General features: G+C 33.4%; 1 protein-coding gene across 9 annotated transcripts in view; it reads left to right on the top strand.

The window, feature by feature from the left end:
* Positions 1-25,463, top strand: part of PPP1R9A (protein phosphatase 1 regulatory subunit 9A) — a 261,326-nt gene that overhangs the window by 138,320 nt on the left and 97,543 nt on the right. For all 9 annotated transcript variants that reach the window (XM_010972537.3, XM_010972521.3, XM_045508665.2 and 6 more), the window contains exons 3-5: positions 651-783; positions 8,716-8,836; positions 21,886-21,990. In XM_010972537.3, coding sequence (XP_010970839.1) covers positions 651-783; positions 8,716-8,836; positions 21,886-21,990 — 359 coding nt within the window. The remainder of the gene's footprint in view (positions 1-650; positions 784-8,715; positions 8,837-21,885; positions 21,991-25,463) is intronic.

The raw sequence follows: 25,463 nt of genomic DNA, 5'->3' as shown, positions 1-25,463 counted from the left end.
GAATGATTTATGTCAGAAAGAAAGAGCTAGCAATATCCTATTTTTTCTGCGGCTCTTGAGCAATATTTTGATAGTTGTTTCATAGAAAGGTTCAGTGAGGATTTAATTTATATCTACATCCAAATAAAATGAACAATGACAAATGAGAGGGCAACACAGCCCAGTACAGTATAGAATAGCAATCAGTGTCAGTGGTTCTGTGTTTGAGGTATAATTATGGTACCAACACACTACAACATCAGGGCTTGTATACGTCATAGCATGAAACGGGTTCAGTGTGGGTATTTGCTTAGGTAGCTTCAAGGTGCTTTGCTTTAGTTTCATTGCAGCCAATAAGGTATACTCTGATTTTATAAAAAGTGATGAATATTGCTATCCAAATAATGTATTCTGTTGCTACTTTTGTCTCCCAGATTATTAAAGTGGTAGAATGACTCATACATTTTTAAAATTAATGTTATTTTTCTTCTGACTCAGTTTTCCTTTTCTTAACATCTCAATTGATTTTATGACAAAATAGTTGTTTTGAAGAAATTCATCATATAAAATTTTTAACTCATGTAGTTTTGTAAACTTACAAGATTTTTTTTTTTTAATTAAGAAAGCTGTCTTTTCCGGATCATCATATTTTTGTTGACCTCTTACTGCAGGTCTTCAGCACATATTCCAACGAAGACTATGACAGGAGAAATGATGAAGTTGACCCTGTGGCTGCTTCAGCAGAGTATGAACTTGAAAAGCGTGTAGAAAAGCTGGAACTTTTCCCGGTGGAACTAGAAAAAGGTATATGAGCTCTACAGTGTTAATAATATGATATTGCCATGTTAATAATATAGAAATGACCTTAGTTTTCCTAAGCATAGCCTTTTTCCACTAAAGATTGAGTTAAGTTTTCATTCTCATGGAGGGTTTTGTTTATGAAATTTCAAAAGTAGTTTATATGATTTCTATACAGATGGTGGATAGGAAGATACTTCCCTTACCCTCCCCACTGAAACCCATCTGCTGTAGTTGGCTGGGTTGGTGAGTATCAGTAGGGAGGTATGAGTGAAGTCTGATGTTTCCTTGGTATTCCTACAAAGCATTGGTGCAGTTAGAGTCCAGAGAGAGCTGCTGTGAGAGCTTGGGTAGGTGGCTGTTTTGGTTTGTTTTTCCTTTGGGGAGCGGAGTAGAGAGAGAGAGTGGTCATGGTTAGAATCCGAATATAGTAGATATGGGAAGTGTTGGGCCTTTAGAAAACGATGGATTTTGAAATGAAGGCAGTGGAATCCTCTTCATCTCTGTGGGGAGAATGCTAAAAGAAAGTGGGGAGGACAGACAGGGCAGGAGCATAGGGACTTCCTCCTGATTTGTCTCCCTAGAATCACAGCCTTCCTGCTTCAGTAACTGGGGACTTAGAGGACTAGAGGCTGCCACATTTATCATCATAAATCATCACCCAGGAACTGAACAGAACAATATAACATCTCAGAGAGAGTTGGAAAAAAGCAGAACAAACAGATGACAACTTGAATAACAAAAGAGAAACAAACAAACAAAAAACAAATAAAGATATTCAAGTATGCCTTAAAAAGACATTCTTAAGCAAATTAACAACAACGATGTTAATTTTAAACCTAAAAATTTCAGTAGAGGAATTGAAGAGGAAAGGATGGTTGTTGTTGAGACTCAAATTGGTGATCTAGAAGGTAAAGCATAAGAAATGCCCCAAACTAATTCCAAATGACAGAGCAAAAATCCAAGAGAAATCATGAAGGAGACCCAACATATAAGTTGTGAAAGAAGAAGAAAAGACAAGAAAGGATGAGAGACATATTAGACAAAACAGAAGAAATTTTTCTGTACTCCAAAAGGACCTGAGCCTCATATTTGAAAGAGATTAGCCAATTGGTTTTGAATGACAAGACTTAAAAAAAGTTTCCCATACTCAGGTATATAGCCTGGTAAAAATGCTAATCTTCAAACATAGAGTGAAAATCTTAAAAAATACAAGGCCAAAATCAAAGCAAACAAAGAAGCAAACTTGCTTGCAAATGTAAAATTATTAGACTAGCATCAGGCTTATCATTTGTAACACTGGAGTGGAAAGGCATAAATACATTTCATCACCACTGAGAAGAAGAAGGATGATCCAAGGATCCTGTATGCATCCCACAGAGCATTTACCTATCCTGGTAAAAGAAAGAAATTTGCTGGTATGTAAGGATTTAGAGAACACATCCCTCACATACTTCCCAGTTAGCAGGGAGGAAAAGAAACAAAGAGCAGCTTGTTGAAAACAGCAGGGTTGAGGGAAAAAGAGTTGAAAACTATGTGTAAGTATTAAGCATAAAATTGCTTGGATGAAAAAAATACTAAAAATACCAGTTATTACACTAAACATGACTGGCTAATAATTGTTCCTTTCATTTCATCAAGATACTTTCATTTGAGGTAAAGTGAACGTAAGAGTGATGATGAATGAAGATGCTGACACTTTTCATACATTTAAAAATGTAAAAAACATTCTTAGCTAATGGCCTATACAAAGACAGTTGGATTTGGCTGTGAGTCATTGTATTGCTTATAATAACAAAAATGAGAATAATCTAACTATTCATCAATGATAGAAAAGAATATATAAATTGTAGCATATCTATTCCATAAATATTACTCAACAGTAGAAATGAAAGAGCCACAGTTCCATGCAGCAGCGTGTATGACTCTTACAAACATGAAGTTAAGGGGCAGGGGATGGGTAGTGGAATGCAAGTCACAGAAGCCATTCAGTACAATTCCATTTCTTTAAATTTCAAAGTAAGGAAAAATTAAATAGCATATTGCTTAGAGACACACAAATACGTGGTTTTAAAAATAGTATTAAGAAAAGGAGGGAATGATTAACACGATATTTAGGATAGTGGTTACCAAGGGAAGAGTTACGGTATCAGGGAGGTGTACATAGTGGGCTTTTGGGATATTGATAATGTTCTCTGTCTTTGTTAGTACATGTATGTCTGTTTTATTTTTGTTTAAATGTAATGTTTTGTCTATAAATTTTTTCATAAACTCTTATTTGTATGCTATATTAAATAATAGAAGTTAAACTACAAAAATTAGACTAGAAGAGGACTAAATGAAGTACAATTATTTTTAATTTTCTGGGGAACCTCCATACTGTTTTCCATAGTTCCTCCACTAATTTACATTCCCATCAAACAGTGCACAATAGTTTTCTTTCCTCTTCATTCTTTCCAATGCTTGTTATCTCATCTTTTTGATGATAGCCATTCTAACAGATGTGAGCTGATATCTCATTGTCATTTTGATTTGCATTTCCCTGATGATTAATGTTGTTGAACACCTATTCGTGTACCTGTTGGTTATTTGTATAACTTCTTTGCAAAAATGCCTATTCAGTTTGTCTGCCCATTTTTAAATCAAATTTGTTTTTTTGCTATTGAGTTTAATGAATCTTTATATATTTTGGATATTAATCCCTTATCAGATATGTGATTTGCAAATATTTTCTCCCATTCCATAGGCTGCCTTTTTATTCTGTTGATGGTTCCTTTTTCTGTGCAGAAGCTTTTTAGTTTGATGTAGTCCTACTTGTTAATTTTTGTTTTTGTTGCCTTTGCTTTTGATGTCAAATCCCAAAAGTCATTGCCAAGACTGATGTCAAGGAGCTTATCTGCTGTGTTATCTCCTAGGAGTTTTATGGTTTCAGGTCTTATATTTAAGCCTTGATCCATTTTGAGTTGATTTTGTGTAGTGTCAGATAGGGGTCCTGTTTCATTCTTTTGCACGTGGCTGTCCAGTTTTCCCAGCACCATTTATTGAAGTGGCTGTCCTTTCCCCATTGTATATAAGATATATACAGTATATTGGAACCAAGAGCCTCCTTTGTCATAAATTGATTGACCAGATATACATAGGATTTTTCTGAGTTCTCTGTTCTGTTCCATTGATCTTCCATTGATCAGTTTATCTGTTTTTATGGCAATACCATAAACAGTACCGTACTGTTGATTACTATAGCTTTGTAGCATAGTTTGAATATTAGTTAGTGTGATACCACCAGCTTTGTTCTTTCTCAAGATTGCTTTGACTATTGGGAGTTTTTTTGTGATTCCATATACATTTTAGGATTATTTGTTCTATTATAGTGAAAAATATTATTTGAATCTTGATAGAGATTGCATTGAATTTGTAGATTGCTTTGGGTAATGTGGACATTTTAACAATATTAATTCTTCAAATCCATAGGCATGGAATATATTTCCATTTATTTGTGTCTTTAATTGCTTTCATCAGTGTCTTATAGACTTCATTGTACACATCTTTCACTTCCTTGGTTAAGTTCATTTCTAGGTATTTTATTCTTTTTGATGTAATTGTAAATGGAATCATTCTCTTAATTTCTCTTTCTGATAGTTCATTGTTAGTGTATGGGAATCTAAATATGATACAAACTATACATAGACCACAACGCCAACAGAATTTTACTTTTAAATTGAGGAAACACTAAAAATATTTCAATTAAAACTAGGAGTCAGATTTGCAATGCTCTTTAAATGTAATAATCAGTATAAGCAATAGAAAATAAAAGATGTAAAGTAATTTTTTTCTTATATACACTATACTATACTATAATATAATATATAATACATATTATAATTACAGCTGGCTCTTGAACAACATCAGTTTGAACTGTGTGGATCCACTTGTATGTGGATTTTTTCCAGTATTAAATACTACAGTACTACGTGATCTGCACTTGGTTGACTCGGTGGATGTGAAAGCATGGATATGGAGGAACCACATGCACAGAGGGCCAACTATAAGTTACTCGAGTATTTTGGCTGCGTGGAGGCTTGACACCCCTAACTCCTTCATTGTTCAAGGGTCAACTGTGTATATATTGTATATGTGAAAAGCCAAATAGATATATGAAAAACCAACTTGATTCTAATTTAAAAACATTAGAATTAATAAAATTATTTGTAAAAGAGGAGGTCAGGTTCCAGATTCATATAAGAAAATTAATAGTTTTTTCTCTATATTCACTTTAGGAAACTAAAAATGAAAGTGGAAACAGTATTTCATTTACAATGGCCCCCAAACAACAAAATACTTATTAAATTAATCACTAAGAAAAACATAGAATTTATCTGTGGAAAATACATTTTTTGAGAGATATAAGATCGAGGCAAATAGATATTCCATATTCTTGGATGAGAAGACTCAGTAGGAAAGTCTCTCCTATGCTGTATCCCCTATACTTATAAGTTAATATATAAATTTAATGTTGTTTAACTAGAACTGCCATCAGAGTTGGGTTGGGAGAGGGGATTGCATAGTATAATACTGAATTTAATATGGGAAAGTACAGACCTAAGGGAAGTATGAAAAAGAATGTGAAAGGGCTTGATTTCCCAAATACCTGAACATAGTGTAAAGCCTCTATAATCAGAACAAATTGTATTCATATAGCAATTGATCCGTGGAACAAGACACTAAGTCCAGAGAAAGATGTTAGTATGCAAAGAATTTAATGACACATATGATACTCTAATTTAGAAGCAACAGGCTGCTTTTTAATGGTTCTGAAGTAACTGAGAATCTGTCTAAAAGAATCTGAAGTTGGAAACCTTTATTATTATTATATCGTATATAAAAACAACTCTACATGAATTAAATCATGAAATATTAAAAATAATAAGGATATGTGATGAAAATTTATGAATACATATATTATCTGGTGTTGGGGAGAGGAAGGGCTTAACTAAAATGGAAAACCAGAAATTAGAAAAGATTGACCAGTTCATTCATCCAAAATTTTAAAACTTTTAAATTGTCAAACAAAATATTGTCAAACAAAACCAGTAGATAAGTGATAAATTTGAGGGGGGCAGAATCTTCATTATAGATGACATGGAGTTAATATCTATAATATGCTAAGAATCTTCTCAAATTATCAAGAAAAAGAGGTAAAACTCATTAGAAAAATTGGCACTTTACTTCAGAGGAAATCTAATGACCCATGTTCATATGAATACAAGCTCGATTCTCACCAGCAATAAGGGGAATGCTAAACCAACATGAGCTTTTTTCCTGGTAGAGAAAATAAGCTCTGAGCTCTGGAGCATGGTGATAGCATCTTCCTAACACAGCCTCATATTCTTTTCTGTCTTTTCCTGACTGCTTCGCCTTCTTAGTTTAGCGCTCTGCCTGTCCCTAGGAGAGTATATACAGAGGAAGACAGGGTGACTATCGGGTTCTTTCTGTGCAACCCCAAGAATTGTGGCCTTCCAGTATATGACTCTTGACTTCACCTGTGCTTGGCATCTCAGAGAAGCTGTACAGAGGTGAGATCAGTCATCTGGCCTCTGTGGATTAAGTGTACTCTTCCTTTAAGTGCCTTCAAGTTATCACCATGTCTCTTAGGTTTTGTCTGCGCTGAAATTGAGGATGCCTCAAGCTAATGTAGTTTTTGCCCATAATCGGGTTTTCAGCTTTACAAATCTGAGTAATTTTCCAGTTAAAGCAACAAGAGGAGCTGTGGAAGGAAGGAAGATAATTTTACTAAAGCCTGAGTCCTGGTACGAAAAATGTATTTAAAAATCAAGACATAATTTTCATGCAGAATATTTGCAGGAAGAAACTAATGGTATATAGTACAGAGAATCCACATTTGAATAGAGTGCTTTAAATATACTGCGTATGGGAACTCAGTGTTGGCTTGATACGTGATAATTCGTAGTGAAGAAAAAGTCCTATAAATACAATGAATATGAATAAGAATCCAGCTAATGCTTAATATACACCAGAGATTTCATACAGGAGAGAAACCCTACAATATTATTCAATGTGGAAAAGTCTACAGTGCTCATCTCTTAAACAACACAAAAGCAAACATACTGGAGAAAGAAAAACAACTTATGTGGATGTAAACACTGTGGGAAGACTTTGGGTCATCATTCACTCCTACATCAACAAGAACAAATTCACACTCTAAAGAAAACCTATGAATATGGGCAAGAATTCAGCAATACAGCTAACCTTTAAATATACAAGAACATTCATATGGGAGAGAAGAAACGTTATACGTGTAACCAGTGAGGAAGAGCCTTCAACACAGATCTAACCTTCTTGTGCACAATCAAACTCATTCTGGGGAGAAACCTTAAAACTGTAATAAATGTAGGAAAGTTTTTAGCAAGAGGAAGCCTCTCGATGGACATTAATATCTATACCAGAGAAATAATTAGAATGAAATGAATATGGGAAATGATATGTGTGCAGATATTCTAAATGTAAGGAATGAAGGAGATGTCCAGTGATCACTCATTCAGTCAACAGTTCTCACACTGGAGAGATACCTAATGCCTAGAATCAATCTGAGTGTGTCTTCAGCTGAGGGTCACATCAACCATTTCCTCCAGGAAGAATGCTCTGTAAGCTTTCTTTAGCATACAGCTGAACAAACACATCACACTTTTGCCAAATAACATAATTTTAAACATATGTAGAATAAAGATGTAGGATGATGGGTTGTACTTAGAAATACTTAAAGCAGAAGTTGTAATAAGTAATAATCAGTGAGGTGAACTATATTCAAAAGATTACTGATTGAATACTTAGTAAATTAAAGGTTATTGCTAAAAAGTTTTTTAAAAGCATCAAGCATTCTATTGAGCACATGAGCCAGTTTTCCTTTAACAATCTACAACTGTTGATTAGCTAATATCTATTTTTATGCAGCTAATACACCATTATTATAAAAACTTTGAGGCTATCAGAAAATAACTTTGTTAACCAAAAAATGTGGAATGCAAAATAGTGTAAATTTTATTTCATTGATGTTTATATATATATATATTCATAGAAAGGAGATATGGAAATATTTATAAATGAATTAAAAAACAACTTGTTTGTCAATGTTGTTCACTTGGTGAGTTAAATGGAAACAAAAGTGAATGCCTGTCAGTAGAGAAATGGTTAGATAAGTTATGACACCATCTCACCATGAAATATTATGCATTACAACTGATTTAAGTTTAAAATGAACAACTGTGTAAGTTGTTATCCATGAGGTATCATTGGATTAGAAAGGTAAGCCTCAGATAGAAGCAGGTATAATATGATCTTCTTTGTGTAAAGGAAACAGGGAGGAAAAACAAGCCATATATGTATATTTAAATATATGCATATATATATGTATCTATTATAGTTGGTGATATGTTTATATGCTTGTATAGTATGACAGAGAAAAGTACTGAAAAACACAAACTGTCTTTGTTTAACATGATCAGGTATTTGGACCAAGTTAAAAAGAAAAGGAAGACCATGTAAAGAAAGGGTAGATTCCAGATATATTATGTTCACATTTACTTAAAGTACTTTATGTATGTTTTAGTGTACTCTGTGCTTAAAAATATTGTATTATTTAGAGAGGCTGTGTTTTAAGGCAGATTAATTGTTCAATAACCAAATTATTACCTTTTCTTGGGATTACAATGAATAGCCAAATGCTAGTAAAATGAGACTAAACTCAAGAGCCTTTTGGTTGGTCTTATCTGACGTCCTTGCTCCCCAGCGTAGAATAAAAATTATGTCAAGGTAAGCACGTCAGTACGGTTCTCAAAGAACAAAATTAAAAGCAGCAAATAGATCTCACTAGCTAATTGCAGACTAGGGTAAAACTTTGCATCTTTTTTTCCTTTTTCATAGATGAGGATGGACTTGGTATAAGTATTATTGGAATGGGTGTTGGAGCAGATGCTGGACTTGAAAAGCTGGGAATATTCGTCAAGACAGTAACAGAAGGCGGTGCTGCTCAGCGAGATGGCAGGTGAGCCAACTACTGTTGTAAATGACTAAAATCTTCTAGGAAACATTTCTAGGAGTTTCTTTCAATGGTAGTTTTCTTTTGTTTTTTTTTTTTTTAGGACAGAATTTCAGAGTGTGTCTCAGATGTGGAAAAAAGTTAAAATACTTGAATTAATTTATGATTTGTAGGTAGAAGACATTTCTTTAATGTGGGTAAATAGGTGGATGGGCCTATTATCCATATCTGTCTACCTTTGTATCTATCCGTTCATCTGTCTATCTTGTTAGAAGTGAGTAGAAACATGAGTGTATATCATTTAAGAATATGTACTGTGGAGATCAGCATATAATTGCACTTCAGAAATACCAAAATAAATGATAATAGTTCTGACACTTTTGAAAATGACATAGATAGAAGGGAAGATAGGAACTCTAAATCTGCAGTGATGGTAATTTTGGAGATCAGTGTATATCTAAATATGTTCTGTCTGAAAACACAGGTTCTTGAGTACCACTAAAACCTGTGAATTAAAATCTCTAGGGAGAGTATTAAACGTCCACCTTGGGTAATTTGGATGCACACCAGAGCATCAGATGGTCTTTGTTTTATGTCTTAGCTTTCATCATCTCAAGCTACAAGTATCTTTAAAGATTTTGATTAATCCCAGTCCTAGGCTCCTGATGCAACAAGTTGGGAGAAGGTTGGCAATAGAAATAAAAGCAGACCCAAAAATATGAATGCAAAATTTTGATTCTTTTTCAAGGTTTAGGTATCTGTCACTTAACTAGCTTATCCAGAAATAATAAAGCATGTTGAAAATCATTTGTGGACTCAGATGAGACCAATAGTAGCATTATTTCTTTTGTAGTTCTAAGAACATATTGATACACACAGATACTTCCCAATGGCAACTAAATTGATTTAAACAGAAAGCACACCTTCAGTAGCAACTCTTCCTATGACATTAAGGACCTCATCTTAGCCAGTATCCTTATTTATATTCTCATAACACTTGAACAGAGAAGGTCTGAAGTGAATCTTTTGAACGAATGCTCAAAGTGGGATATTAGTATTTTGTGTTTAAAAGTAATTTATTAGTCTTCCTCCTTTTCAGGGTAGTTAAGGAAATAATGTCTTTGCCCCTCCAACAAATTATATAATGGTAGTAGTAAATATATCCCATTTTTGTCTTAGAACTTTTCTTCCAGGTGAGCAAAACTTTGTAAAATCTGCATCTTTTAAGTTTCATGAAAAAAAATTTGTAAGTCATTCTAAAGTTAAAGGAGGTAATTCTTATTGTTAGTATTCAAACAATACAAAATTATTATGAATCATCTCTCTTAAGTAAATGGACCACAAAGCCAAACTAAGATATAAATTGATTAAAAAAGTAGAAAATTTCTCATTCATCACTTAGTCAATTTCCACTGTTCTAAACTCAAACCTATTTGTTTTCCATCACTCATTTTTAAAATTCGGTTTGTTTTCTCTTAACCTATTTACTGATCTGTTCTTCTGTGTAGTTTTAGTATTTATACTGATACGAGAACTTTGCTTTATCAGTCCCAGGGTGCATTTCCTCAGTCCTTTTAGATAAGTGTTTACCTAGTACATTTAAATATTGTGCTGTATAATATTAAATATATTAACCATTAGTGTTTGGTGCCATGAGTTTATGAATGTACACAGGATATTTTAATACACTAATTATTTCTCTAGTTCTCTTTAATGAATCTGTAAAGCAAAATGAATTGTATAATAACAGAACTGAAAATGCTGATAGTAGAATGAATTATATGGATGGTAACTGACAGAAGACAGTAATAATGCTGAGCTAAAGAGGCAAATTAAAAATGCATTTTAGATCTGATTTGTTTTTGGCTCCTATGTTTGTTTCTCAGGCTTTTTCCTATTATCATTTTAGAACACTGTCCCTTTCATTTTTGTTTTTTTTTGTTTTTTTTTTTTTGAGAAGATATCAAATGTGAAATGACAGTGCAGTGTAGTTTATCCTCTCATTCAGGTGTTGGTTTAAATGATTTTAATTATTTTTTACCATCTTTTTGGTAACACCAACATATAAAACAGATGAAGAATCCTGTTCTGCTTACCCCGCAGCAAACTCTCTCACCTGCAGGACCCGTGTGACCCCCTGAGGTACCCTTAAGTCTGAATGGAAACTTCTGTTTTCTTTGTGTCCATCTGTCCTAATTCCTTAGTGGATGGTTTCCTTGCTGCACATACACTCTTGTATCACTCTTACAATCAAATTTTTTGCTTGTTTACTCTTTAGAGAGTTGGAATATTACTGCTATGATATGTATTTTCATGTACATTGCACACTTTGCTGTCAAGCATTTTGAGGAAGACTCGGTTGTTCAGAGTTCATTAATGTTGCTCCAGCTGGTCTCCCTCTCATTCATTGTTGGTGGCTTTGTTGACATAAGCCCTGTGAGGTAGGACTTCTGTTTTTGTTTCCCCTCTCTAGATACATCATGTCAATAAATAACTATCCCATAACATTAAACAAACCCTAGAATACTCCCACTTAGGTATTTTTACTAGCCTTACCCTTGTTGATTCTGGTTTTTAGATTCAGAATTGGGGGATTTCAGAAATACCAGACTGAGGCTGGAGAGCAGTCGTTATCACACACTTGTGTTTGTGAGCACATGGAAATGATTGAGGAGATGGCCAGGGCTAAATGCATTTTACAAACTAGCCAGGTACCTTCCCATAAATTCCATTCCAGTAGACAGCGTTTCCAGGGAAAACAGGCTATTTCCTCTGCTATTCTGGAAAATTTTGCAAAGTCTCTATTATCTGTATCCTTTCTACTCTGGGATGGTCTGATGCAGAGAGCTGTGTATTTAATTGTTACCATAAGGACTCATCCCTTGTCTTTTCTGTGCTTTTAATTGTGAGCCAAGATTTGAGAGAGATTATCAGTTATTACTCTGTGAAGTTGCATCTAAAAGTTACCCTCTCTAAGGGTAAGGGATTCAAGCAAAGTGGGTATCAGATACCAGAAAACTTTTTCTCTAACGTAATAACCGTTTATGTGGTAAATACCTTGTTGGCTGATCATCTTGTGGGCTGCAGGGTCAATCTGGTGGCAATAACCCTGAGCACCTGCCCTTTTTTGTAACCAGTGCTATTTATTCCTCTTCTCCCTATCCAGTTGTTTTTACCTTTCCTCCTTCTCCTGCTCATGCTTATAGTTTCTTGTGTTGGTCGCCACATTAATCACCACAGCCTTCCTCTAAAAAAGGTAAAATGACAGGCCCTTCAAATAAAATAGCAGTCTGTAGAACTTCCCTCCTTCCCTCCCTCCCTTTTTTCTTAATTAAAGGTGGCTTTTACTTCCTTGTTTTAATTGTGTATCAGATTTTCAAATCTTTTCTTTAATGAATGTATCACTTTGAAATGAGAAAAAAGTTTTTAAAATTAATATTCTTTTAATGAAAATAATAATCAAGTAATATTGAGCTCTCTTCATCCCTTAATACTCTCTGTATTGAGGCAGGCAGGAAGAATTATGTAGGATCAGAAACCTGCATTTTAATTGTGGGATGCCTCCTTCTCACACGGGTCTCTGAACGCAGATAGCAAATCCAGCCTGATATCTGTTGTCACTCTTCCTGTTGCGTGGAGTGCTTTATAGCTTTCCTGTCTTACGTCTTCTCAGTGACCGCTTCCAGTGTTCTTTATTCCTTTGTGGAGATCCGTTTTTCCACCTGGCATCACTTTTTTTCTTCCTGAGGGGCTTCCTTTCCCATTTTATCACCAGGTCTGCTGGTGATGAATTCTTTCAGCTTTGTATATCTGATCAAGTCTTTGTTTCACTTTCGTTTTTTAAAATACATTTTCTCTGTGTATAGATTTCTAGGTTGACAGGTTTTCTTTTTCCATTTAGGAGTTTTCCCAGACATTTTTCTAGTTTGGGGCACATGGTGTGCATGAGCAGAAGGACATGTACACAGATAAATTAAAAAATTAGGAAGTGCTTAATATAAATATAAATATTATTTTATCTTATACTTAAGTTATATGTATATGATAAGCATTGTAAAATTTCCATTGAAACACAGAAGCTCAAAACCGTGTGTATGAATTCCCCATGTCCCTTACATTTTTGAGAAAATGTCTTTTTGGCTTTAGGTTGTAGACTAGATCTTTGAGTCTAGAACCTCGTATGCATCTCTCACATATGCACATATTTCACATATGCATCTCTCATGAAAAACAAGTAATTGTAGTGCTTCAGTCTAGAGGAAAACTTTTCAGACTATTTCCACAATCACTGTAAAATGCTGTCACCAGTTATCAAGTCAGCATGTTCTAATATTTTAGAGAACATTTTAAAATTATAAATGTAATACATCTTTATGGTTGAAAATTTGGAAAATATAGAAAAATGTAAAGAAGAGAATAAAAATCTCATGTAATCCCACCATCTAGAGTTGGGACTCTTAGCATTTCCTTCTAGAGTTTTTTCTGTGCATATGCCTTTGGTTCCTTACTTAACAAAATTAAAGTCAATTGAATATATAGTTTTATGGGGTTTTATATGTTTTATTCATCAAGATACTATTTGTTGAGTGCTTACTATATATCAAGCAGTATGCTGTGTTCTTTATATTTTGTAACTTATTTAATCCTGCTAACCGCCCTGATTAAATACATTAAATTATTGTTATTTCTGTTTTACTTGAAAGGAAGCTGTGGTTCCTCTTATATAGTCACAGCAAGAATGTGTCAGAGCCTGGCTGTGAGCTTAAGATATCTGATTCCAGACCCTATACTTAAAAAATACATTATATCGCATTATTAAATACTTTTCTGCGACAGACTTTATTATGCTGTAGTATTATATATGTGAACCATTTACATGTTGTTACACTAGTATGCTGTTTCAAGGTATTGATAAGGTTAGCATTTTATGTAAAAATTATTGTGAATATCTGATTATTTCTCTGACCGTATTTCTTTGGCGTAGAATTAGAATGTCAAAACATTACATTTTAAATGCTTTACTGCCCTTCAGAAAGGTTATTCAATTTGTTCTCCCTCTGGCAGTGTCGAAGAGTAGTCTACTGCACCCTCAGTAAGATTTTTAAAAAAGAAATATAACTTAAAAATCATGCTTCTCCAGAGCAATTTCTCAGAGTAATCTTGGAAGCTGGCTTCTGGGCTATAGTCCTCAGTTTGGCTCAAATAAAACTCTTTTCTAGTCTTGAAAAAAAGATTATATTGTATTATAAAATCTTGAATAATTTGACTATTTCTTATTTTTGTTTCTTTTAAGATGTTTACTGGACCCCTGTTTTTTTGGGGGGGGAGGGGTTTGTAAATTATTTTCAGTGTGCTTTTTTCCTGCTATGTTTTTTACAACTATTAACATCTGTTCTTTTGGTGCTAATCTCTAAAAATAAATGGTTCATACAAACTGTCTTCACTTCTTACCTGTAAGGAGCTTTCTTCTCTACTCCCCCCACTTTGATAACAAAAATGATCAAGTCAAAAAACAGAATTAAAGTGCAACTTTAAACTTAAATATAGTAAAATTCCGTATTTAGTTTCTACCCTTAATTTTCTGTCAAATTTATTGTTTTGAAAATTATTTACCTACTTTTTGAGACATCCAGTAATGTTTTGTGAGACCTAATCTTCTTAAACTTTTAAGTGTCATTATAATCACTTATTTCTAATGAGATCCATTTCCTTTTCCTTGTTTTTTGTTGTTGTTGTTGTTGTTGGAGTGTGTGTGAGAGAGAGAGAGACTACAGATTCTCCTATATAGATCTCTTTCCTCTCTTGTTTTTTGTGTTGTTTTTTTTGAAGTAGCCCCTTTAGGTCAGTGCAGTAGAATAAAATGTAAGGAATAGATTGAGATAGTTGACTTTCAGTAGAAGTGCCATGATTTTTCAGTGGTAACATGTACAATCTTTTCAACAAATAGTGATAGAAGAATTAGATAGCCATATAGAAAAACAAAACACTGAATCACAGACCTTACCTCACATCATATACAAAATTAATTCAAAATTGATCATAGATCTAGACATAAGAGTTCAAACTATGAAATCTCTAAGAGGATATACATAGGTCAAAGTCTTTGTATCCTACCGCCAAGTAAAGGTTTTTGAGACAGGACTCAGAGCATGAGCCATCACAGAAAAAACTGAACTTTATTTAAATTAAAAATTTTGTTCTTTGAAGACACAGTTATGAAATGAAAAGGAAGCTATAGACAAGAAGAAAATATTTGCAGAACATTCATGTGAGGACTTGTGTCAAGAATATGAACTCCACTTACAGCACAATAACAAGAACCACAACCTAATTTAAATAATATGGAGAAAAGATTCCAACAGCCATTTCAAAGAAGAAAATATACAAATGGCAAGTAGCATATACAAATGTGTTTGACATCATTAGTCATTAGATAATACAGATTAAAACCTCAGTGAGATACCACACCAGTAGAATGGCTGACAATATGAAATGTTAGCAAGGATATGGAGAAATGGACCACTCATGCAAAGCTTGTGGGAACATAAAATTTTACAGCTACCTAGGAAAACAGTTTGGCAGTTCTTTTAAAGTCAAACATATATTTACTCTTTCAAGCCAGCAATTCTACGAAAATATATGTCACATGAAGGCTTGTGTGTGACTGACAACTTTATTCATAATAGACAAAATTGGGAAGCAACTCAAATGTCTATCCTGTGCTTTACTCCATATCTTCTGAACAAAAATTTTGGAGGAAATGCAACTCTAAGAATCTTTAATTTTGAAAATTCTCCATATAATTCCACTGCAGTTAGGCAGTTGGTAACGAGTGCCCTAGACTCTGTTGTACGGCTCGGCATGGTAGGGCCACTGCAAGCTCATAGTGTACTTTTGTGCAAATTTGAAAAACGTCCCTCTTCCCTCCTCCCTCCACTTTAGGCACTAATCTACTTTCTGTCTGTAGAGACTTGCTTCTTCTGGATATTTCATTTAAATGGAATCATACAACATGTGATCTTTTGTGACTGGCTTTTTTTTCACTAGCATTGTATTTTCAAGGTTCATCCATGTTGTAGCACCTATCACATGTCATTTCATCTTATTTCCAAATAATATTCCTTTGAATGGATGTGCCACATTTTGTTTATTTTGGTACCAGTTGATGGATATTTGGGTTGTCTTTACTTCTTGGCTATCATGAATAGTGTTTGTGTGAATATGTTTTCTTTTCTCTTGGGTATACACTTGGGAGTGGAATTTCTGAGTCATGTGGTAATTATATGTGTAACCTTTTGAAGAAGTGCTGGGTGGTTTTCCAAAGCAGCTACATCATCTTATATTGCCACCAGTAATCTATAATCTACACATCTCATGAAGACTTGTTATTATCTATCTTTTTTTTAATTTGAAGTATAGTTGATTTACAATATTATACTAGTTTCAGGTGTACAACATAATGATTCAAAATTTTATAGATTATACTCCATTTTAAATTATTATTGGTCTTTTAATCATAACCATCTTAGTAGGTGTGAAGAGGTATCTTATTTTGGTTTTAATTTATGCTCCCCTGATGGCTTAATGATGTTGAGTAATTTTCTCATGGGCTTACTTGCTTTTTGTTTATCTTCTTTGGCGAAATGCCTATTCAGATCCTTTGCTCATTTTTCAAATTGAGGTATGGTTGACATATATAACATTATATTAGTTGCAGGTGTACAACATAATGATTTGGTATTTGTATACATTGTGAAATGATCACCACGATAAATCTAGTTAGCATTCCTCATCATATATAGTTATAATTTTTTTTCTTTTTTTTTTCTTGTGATGAGGAATTTTAAGATATACCCTCTTGGCAACTTTCAAATATGAAATACTATATTATTAACTATGGTTACCATGCTGTACATTACATCTTCATGTCTTATTTATTTTATAGCTAGAAGTTTGTACCTTTTGACTCCCTTCACCCATTCCTCCCACTCCCCACTCCCTACTCTCTAACAACCACCAGTCTGTTCTCTGTGTCTGTGAGTTTGTTTTTTGTTTTGTTTTATTTGTTTTATATTCTAGATTCCATGTACAGGTGAGATCATAAGGTATTTGTCTTTCTCTGTCTGACTTATTTTTAAATTGGATTGTTTTTCTTTTATTATTCATTTGTAACTATTTTTTAGAATATTCTAGATACCAATCCCATACAAGATACATGATATGTAAAATTTTTCTTCCAGTCTATGAGTTTTTGCAAATTTAAACATTGAAGAGATACCACTACACACCTATTAAAATCGCCAAAATCCCAAATGCTGTCAACACCAAATGCTAATGAAAATGTGAAGTAAAAGGAGCTCTCATTCATGATTTTGTATTGTTATCATTTCACACATTGTACAAATTGCAAATAGCTTCTTAACTGTCTCATGATTTCAGTCTCTCCCTTCTTCAGCACCCTTCTCATCCTTTACCCCTAATAGCAGCATAATAGCAGTTTTCAAATGTCTAAAGGACTATCATGGAAAAAGGAATTGACTCATTCAGTGTAACTCTAGTAATAGAAGAACTACACTTTTTTCTTCTAAATTATGTTATGAATAAGTCCTTCAAAACTGAGTGTTTCAGTTTGGCCCTAAATGCTAAATCATGGCAAATAAAAATCACTTCTTTAAACCTTCCTCAACTTGCTATGCACACTTGAATATTGATCTTCATTATGTTCTTTCGTATTATGAAACAAGCTGATTCCTTCAGACTAAACTACTATTCTTTCTCTTGAAAAACAAAAATTCCTTTACCTACATAGTTTTATTTTTTTCTATCCCTGTTTTTGTTAGCTTAGTCTTAATCATCCATTTTAAATTTAACTTGTAGTCTGCTGAACTAACTTCTAATAAAAAACCCTCACTGGTAGATAAGAACTTCATAATAATAATTGTCTGTCATACGTAAGCAATTGAGCAGACTAGGAAATATCATTTCTACAGCCACACATAGTATTTTTGCATTTTCTTAAAGTGCAAGGATGAAGACATTAACATGATGCAAAGTTATGGTAACTTTATAATATTTTAACATAAGCAGAATTGTATATATTAAAAGCTATGCTTTATAACCAAGATTTTGGAGATAACTAAATGCAAGTTAATAAAGTAATATCAGGTCAACTAATCTTTGACAAAGGAGGCAAGAATATACAATGGAATAAAGACAGTCTCTTCGGCAAATGGTGTTGGGAAAACAGGACAGCAGCATGTAAAGCAATGAAGCTAGAACACTCCCTTACACCATACACAAAAATAAACTCAAAATGGATCAAAGACTTAAACATAAGACAAGATACAATAAACCTCCTAGAAGAAAATATAGGCAAAACATTATCTGACATACATCTCAAAAATGTTCTCCTAGAACAGTCTACTCAAGCAATAGAAATAAAAGCAAGAATAAACAAATGGGACCTAATTAAACTTACAAGCTTCTGCACAGCAAAGGAAACCATAAGTAAAACAAAAAGACAACCTACAGAATGGGAGAAAATTTTTGCAAATGAAACTGACAAAGGCTTGATCTCCAGAATGTATAAATAGCTCATACGACTTAATAAGAAACAACCAAACAACCCAATCCAAAAATGTGCAAAAGACCTAAACAAGCAATTCTCCAAGGAAGACATACAAACGATCAATAGGCACATGAAAAAAATGCTCAGTATCATTAATTATCAGAGAAATGCAAATCAAAACTACAATGAGGTATCACCTCACACTAGTCAGAATGGCCATAATTCAAAAATCCACAAATGACAAATGCTGGAGAGGCTGTGGAGAAAGGGGAACCCTCCTACACTGCTGGTGGGAATGCAGTTTGGTGCAGCCACTATGGAAAACAGTATGGAGATTCCTCAAAAGACTAGGAATAGACTTACCATATGACCCAGGAATCCCGTTCCTGGGCTTCTATCCAGAAGGAACCCTACTTCAGGATGACACCTACACCCCAATGTTCATAGTGGCACTGTTTGCAATAGCCAAGACATGGAAATAGCCTAAATGTCCATCAACAGATGACTGAATAAAGAAGAAGTGATATATTTATACAATGGAATACTACTCAGCCATAAAAACCGACAACATAATGCCATTTGCAGCAACATGGATGCTCCTGGAAAATGTCATTCTAAGTGAAGTAAGCCAGAAAGAGAAAGAAAAATACCATATGAGATCGCTCATATGTGGAATCTAAAAAAACAAAAACAAAAACAAACAAACAAAGCATAAATACAAAACAGAAACAGACTCATAGACATAGAATACAAACTTGTGGTTGCCAAGGGGGCGGAGGGTGGGAAGGGATAGATGGGATTTCAAAATTGTAGAATAGATAAACAATATTTTACTGTGTAGCACAGGGAAATATACACAAGATCTTATGGTAGCTCACAGAGAAAAAAATGTGGCAATGAATATATATATATGTTCATGTATAACTGAAAAATTGTGCTCTACACTGGAATTTGAATAACACTGTTAAATGAGATACAAAACCAGTTAATATTTTATAGGGAAATAAACCATGACCTATAAGAATATGTTTTTTAACAGAAGAAATGTATCTGATTATATTTAGGACAAAAATCTACAAATTAACATTCAGCTTGAGTATGTCCAGGACTTTTAATCAATTTTAAAAACAGTGGATTCATTAAAATACATTTCCCCAAATTATCTTGGTTTGAGCCTGTTTTAATAATGCACCTACGTGACATTGAAAGGACAGTTAGCTCTCTTTTTATTTGTATTTCCAAGCTTTAAGTGATTTCTTAACATATAGCAATAACATATGATACATACATTATAGTAGCACTTAAGTGGGAAGAATCAAGATGATAAAGATGTCAATTTTCCCTGAACTAATCTTAAAAATCAGTATAATTTCAAAAAAAAAAAAAAAGAAAAAAGAAAAAAAAATGCCGCCCCCCAAATCAGTATAATTTTATTAAAACCCCATTAAGTGTTTTTAGAGAACTAGGACATAAACCCAAACTAGCTGTGAAGAGAGAAAGCTCAAGAGTAGCTCAGAAAATTTTGAAGACAATGAACTAGGTGAAGGAATTACCCTATAAAATGTCACATGTGAAACCTGACAGAGGCAGCGCTATAACTTAGGGGAGAAAAAGTGGACTCTCCAAGCCATTGTTTATAGCCTTGAAAAATACCAAAAAGATTGCTAACAGAATAAAAAAATAATTTCCAGGTGGATAGCTACCTAAAAATGCAGAAAAGCAAATGTTAAACTCTTGGGAAAAAATATAGAATGTTTTTATAACATTGAGGCAAAAAGGGATTCCTCAAACAACACAAAAGCTACCTTATATAAAGCCAAAATTACAAATTTGATTATATTTTTCAAAAACTGCTCTCTTTAAAACCACCATTATCCCCAAAATTGTGAAAAGAGAAGCTACAGATTGGGCAAAAGATACTTGCAACGTATTTAATTAAGAAAGCTTTAGTATACAGGATATCTAAAGACAACTTGTATAAATCTCTAAGAAAAAAACCCTCAAGCCAACATCAACAAAGATAAGTAAAAGATAGGATCTAACAGTTTTCAGAAGTGGACAGATGACTCATCAATGTATGAATAAATGTTCAACCACAAGGAAATGCAATTAAAATCACAATGTTAAAACTTTTTACACTTGTAAAATCGGCAGTATTTAAAGGATCTGAATATACCAAGTACTGGTGAGGGTGTGGAGAGTGTCAGAACCTCTCTGCAGTGCTGTTGAGAATATGTGTTGGTATGAGCATTTTGAACTGAAATGTGTCAGTTAAAGTTGAAAGTGCCCATGTTCTCTGACTCAGAAATTCTACTTCTAGGTATATATCCTGGAGAAACTCACACATGCGCATAGGGAGATGTATGAAATTCATTATTAATCAGTATTCATAATAGCTAAAATTCAAAACAGTACAGTTGTCCATCTGCAAAATAATGGATACATATATTTTGGAATATTCATAAAAGATAATACTATGTGCTTGTTAAAATGAACTAGCTAGAATTGTATTTATAACCACGGATAAATCTCATATATAATGTTGGGTGAAGCAAATGAAATTGTAGAAAAAGAGGTACATTTTATAATGTTTGAAAACTGCAAATGTACACATATGCATATTCATGTATATGTATTCTTTCTATTTCAGGATTTCAGTAGAAAGGCTAAGCATCAAAATCAGTAAGATGGTTACTTCTGTGGAAGCAGTGAAGGGAATAGAATGAAAGCAAATAATAAAGGGGCTTCAGCTTTTCTGTAATATATTTCTTTAGGAAAAAGTCAGGCTCAAATATTGCAGTGCTGAGATTTCATAAAATTGAGTGTTGGTTACATGAGCATTTATTATCTAATTCCCTCTGCTTTTCTCCATGATTGAAATACTTCATTTTGAGGAATAAAAGATGGCATATATAAAACATGTATATAAATTTAAAGGCATTATACAGGAAACAATACTATTACTATATATACCTCCTGAACATAAATCCTGTATGTGTGTGTATATGCATTATATACATGTGCGTTATACACACACTTATGAGCATTATGTATTTCAAGCGTACAGCTTGAGTAGGAAGGAGTCCCTGCAATTCCTGATGATATTTTTCCTTGGGGAGGAGAGATGGGATAAAGGACTAGATTTGAGGCCCAAAAAGATATTTCAGCTAGATCTGCTATGTTTTATGTAGTTTATTGAGAACTAAAAATGATTTCATTATGTCATACATTAGCAGTTATCAATTCTTTATAATACAAATATGGATGTTTGGTAAACTGAGTCTCTCCATTTAGTATTGCTTATTTCTGTTTTTCAAAGTAGTTTTTTTTAAAACATTAAACATTTGACTAAGATCTGGAGCTTGGAGACAAATTTTGGAGCAATAAGAGTATCTCAAAAATCAAGTATTTTGTCAACTCATTTATTGGGAATGGTAATGTATTATCAGAAAAACTAATGTGGGTAATTTTTTCCCTTTTTCCAAAGAATACAAGTCAATGACCAGATTGTGGAAGTGGATGGAATCAGCTTGGTGGGTGTTACACAGAATTTTGCTGCAACAGTTCTCAGAAACACCAAGGGCAATGTCCGGTATGTAAAATTTGGTTACTTGATATTTTGTTGAATTTTAGTTTTCTGTAATTGCATCTACAAATATATGTAATTACAGGCAGAATTTTATGTAGATATTAAAAACTTATCTTTAGTTGTACATTTTTCCTTCTTTATGGTAATTAGTTCATGTTAATGTAATTTAAAACTAAAAATTAGAGTATTTTGGAAAAACATGAAGGTAAAAAGTTAGTGTTAATTAGTATGATTAGTTATTGAGCTACGTTAGTGTGCCTTTTTGCTAATATAGCAAGAATTTCTAGGAAGATAGAATTTCTAGTTATATCTTTAATAAATATGCATTTAGGATCCAAATCCTTTTAATAAAACCAGTTGTACAGTAAATCAAAATTGAAATGACTATACATATATTCAGTGATACATGTTATCTAGACAAGCAGGCTGAATGATTTGAGGTTAATAAGTGCATTTTTTGAAAAAATCTCTTTATTGTCTTAAAGAATCAGGCAGAACTAATCTTTGGTAAACTATAACTTTTCCAACTTAATAAGATAGATGGTACATTATTTTGTACTTAAAATTTATGTTCAGTCCTGGGGTTCTGAAATTTGTAGCTCGGAAAAGCAAGAAAGTAGTCCTGAGCCAACTAATGTCAAGGTCTGAAATCCACTTTATTTGGTCATAAGGTACTTATTTTTTAATACAGTATTGCTTATGTCTTACACTTTTCCATAAATTTTATGAAAGAACACGTAAGGGAATATTATTTATTATGTGTAATTATGAAAGTGTTTTAGTGTTATCATCATCAAAATGAAACTGCCAAACATTCTGAAAATATTGATGAGTTAATATTACTATAAAGAGAGTAACATTAGGATTTTATTGCCGCATATTTTATGTTGCACAAGCATGAGTTTAAGATTTATAAGTCAGACTTTTTCAATTGGAAAACACCCCTTAATGCTGAAGGGAATGTTTAAGGAATGCAACCTAAATGACTTCTATGGGTGCTGTGTTAATGCTTCAAGAATACCCATAATCCAAAGAAAATTCTGTAAAATAATTGGAAAGAGCACAGGAAGAACTGTCAGATGCCCTCTCAGAGCTGCATGGCTGGGCCCCTCAGAAAATGTGATTGTCTCTGCAGATTGCTATCTGTTCTTGAGAGGACACTTTCCTGTATCAGTGTAGAACTTGATTTTGAAGCTGCTCCTTAGACTTTAAAGTGAATTTTGAAGTGAGATAAGTAAAATATACGTTCAACTTATAAGAACATTTCTCACAGACTCATAGACATAGAATACAAACTTGTGGTTGCCAGGGAGACAGGGGGTGGGAAGGGACAGACTGGGATTTCAAAATGTAGAATAGATAAACAAGATTGTACTGTGTAGCACAGGGAAATATATACAGGATCTTGTGGTGGCTCACAGCGAAACAGAATGTGACAATGAATGTATGTATGTTCATGTATAATTGAAAAATTGTGCTCTACACTGGAATTTGACACATCATTGTAAACGACTATAACTCAATAAAAAAAAATTTCTCAGTTGGGGAAAAAGTTTGTAGTTACATGAACTCATAGCTATCCCTTTCTTACTCTTCATAATTTTGTGCTGCTATCATTTGAAGCCTTGTTAAAATTGCAAATGGCTTCTTAACTGTCTCATGATTTCAGTCTCTCCCTTTAATTTGTCCTTCTCATCCTTACCCCTAATAGAGGAACATAATAGGAGTTTTCAAAAATATAGAAGAAGGAATTGACCAATTCTATTTAATTCTCATAGTAGAAATAAGACCTATGGGTAGGAATAATAATTTGATACCCAGCGTGTCCCTCTCTTCTTTAGATACCTTAATGACCCTCCATTCTGGGCAGAGTCTAAGTTTTTATCCTGGTATTAAAAATCTTTCATTACCTGATCTTATCACTTACCTCTTTCTATGATTCATGAAGCTCTGGTACAGTCTTACTAGTGTAGTCATCATCCTTCACACATGACTTGTGAATTATTGTTGTTGTTGTGCCCTTCTCTATTCCATTTTTTCTGTTTAAAATATTCTCTTCTGGTTATAGCCTACTTATCTTGAAGAACATATTTCAGCTCCTTTGCCCCCCAAGAAGTCTTCCTTGATCCCCCATCCCCTAGTGATCTCTTCTTCCTAATAACATTCATCATTCATACCACTTTTTTGACCTCTAGGTTACAGAACATTCTGTTTTCATTCCTTAAAGGTATACATCTTATTTTCTCATTCACTTTGGAAAAATCTTGATTTTGAAATGGGACCTTCGGCTTCCTTTGTTCCCTTAACTTATTTAACCCTGGGTCCTAATTGATTGAAATTTTATAACCCAGGGTCTTAATTAATTGAATGTAAGGAAAAAAGTCTTTTGTCAGTTTTAATTTATTAAAAATAACATTAGAGTCTGTTGAATATATTTTGTAAGATATTAATACAAAAACAGGATCCAAAACCTAGACCTGTATTTTTAGTGAACTTTTTAAAACTGAGGGTTTAAAGTATGTATGGTTCTATATTTCTTATTTATTGATGACCTGGCTATCACATTTAGTGGTTACTAAAATTTATTTTTTAAAGGGATATCTGAAAAATCACTAAATTTAGTTTAACTTAAATTGACTACTAAGCACAAATCTGGAAAGAATGTGTGAAGAGCCAGGAAGGGGAAAGATAAGAAACTAGTAATGATGAGAAAATTGAAACTGAGATTTGGAAGGTGATTACATTTTGAATATTGGAGATCAAGATTTTTATTTCCTGGAAATATATATAAAATTGGTGCCAGCATTTGAATATGTATCACACTATGAAGTTCTGTGACTTCACCATAGTTTTAGAGAATCATTTTTTATCTCACTTCTTGTTGTTTTTGTCGTTTTGGGGGGGGGTATTTATTTATTCATTCATTTTAATAGAGCTACTGGGGAATGAACCCAGGACTTTGTGCATGACAAGCATGCACTCTACCACGAACCTATACCTCCACCCGCCCTTATCTGACCTCTTAATCTGCTTTATTTTATTAAACTTCGAATTGCTCTACCTGAGTATATGAACTCATAGTACTAACGAAATCTTATTAATGTGCCATTTTTGACACGCCAGAGAAATCAAAGACAAATATTTTAATATGGCAACTTTCAAGGACATACATGTTTTTCAACCCTACATCATTTATTTATATGAATTAAAGCATATCAGGCCACTGTGAGGAAGTGGTTCAGCTCAAACCAGGCTGTGTTCCTGGGGGATTGCAAACCCAGGCCTGGGTTAAAGCGTGGGAAAACCATTTTAATTTCTTCAGTTTTACTGATAGTACTTAAAACTAAGTAATCCAGTGACTACAATGGTAATCATGTTAATTACTTTAAGTAATTGATTAGGTAAAGGACTTACAGAACTCGAACAGTTGATACTCAGAAATGATACAACAGCACCAGGAGGAAGATGAGCATTGA

Source organism: Camelus bactrianus, chromosome 7 (assembly GCF_048773025.1).
Source record: "Camelus bactrianus isolate YW-2024 breed Bactrian camel chromosome 7, ASM4877302v1, whole genome shotgun sequence".
Classification (NCBI taxonomy): Eukaryota; Metazoa; Chordata; class Mammalia; order Artiodactyla; family Camelidae; genus Camelus; species Camelus bactrianus.
Note: the sequence above shows the minus strand (reverse complement) of the source record. Positions and strands in the feature narration are given on the sequence as shown.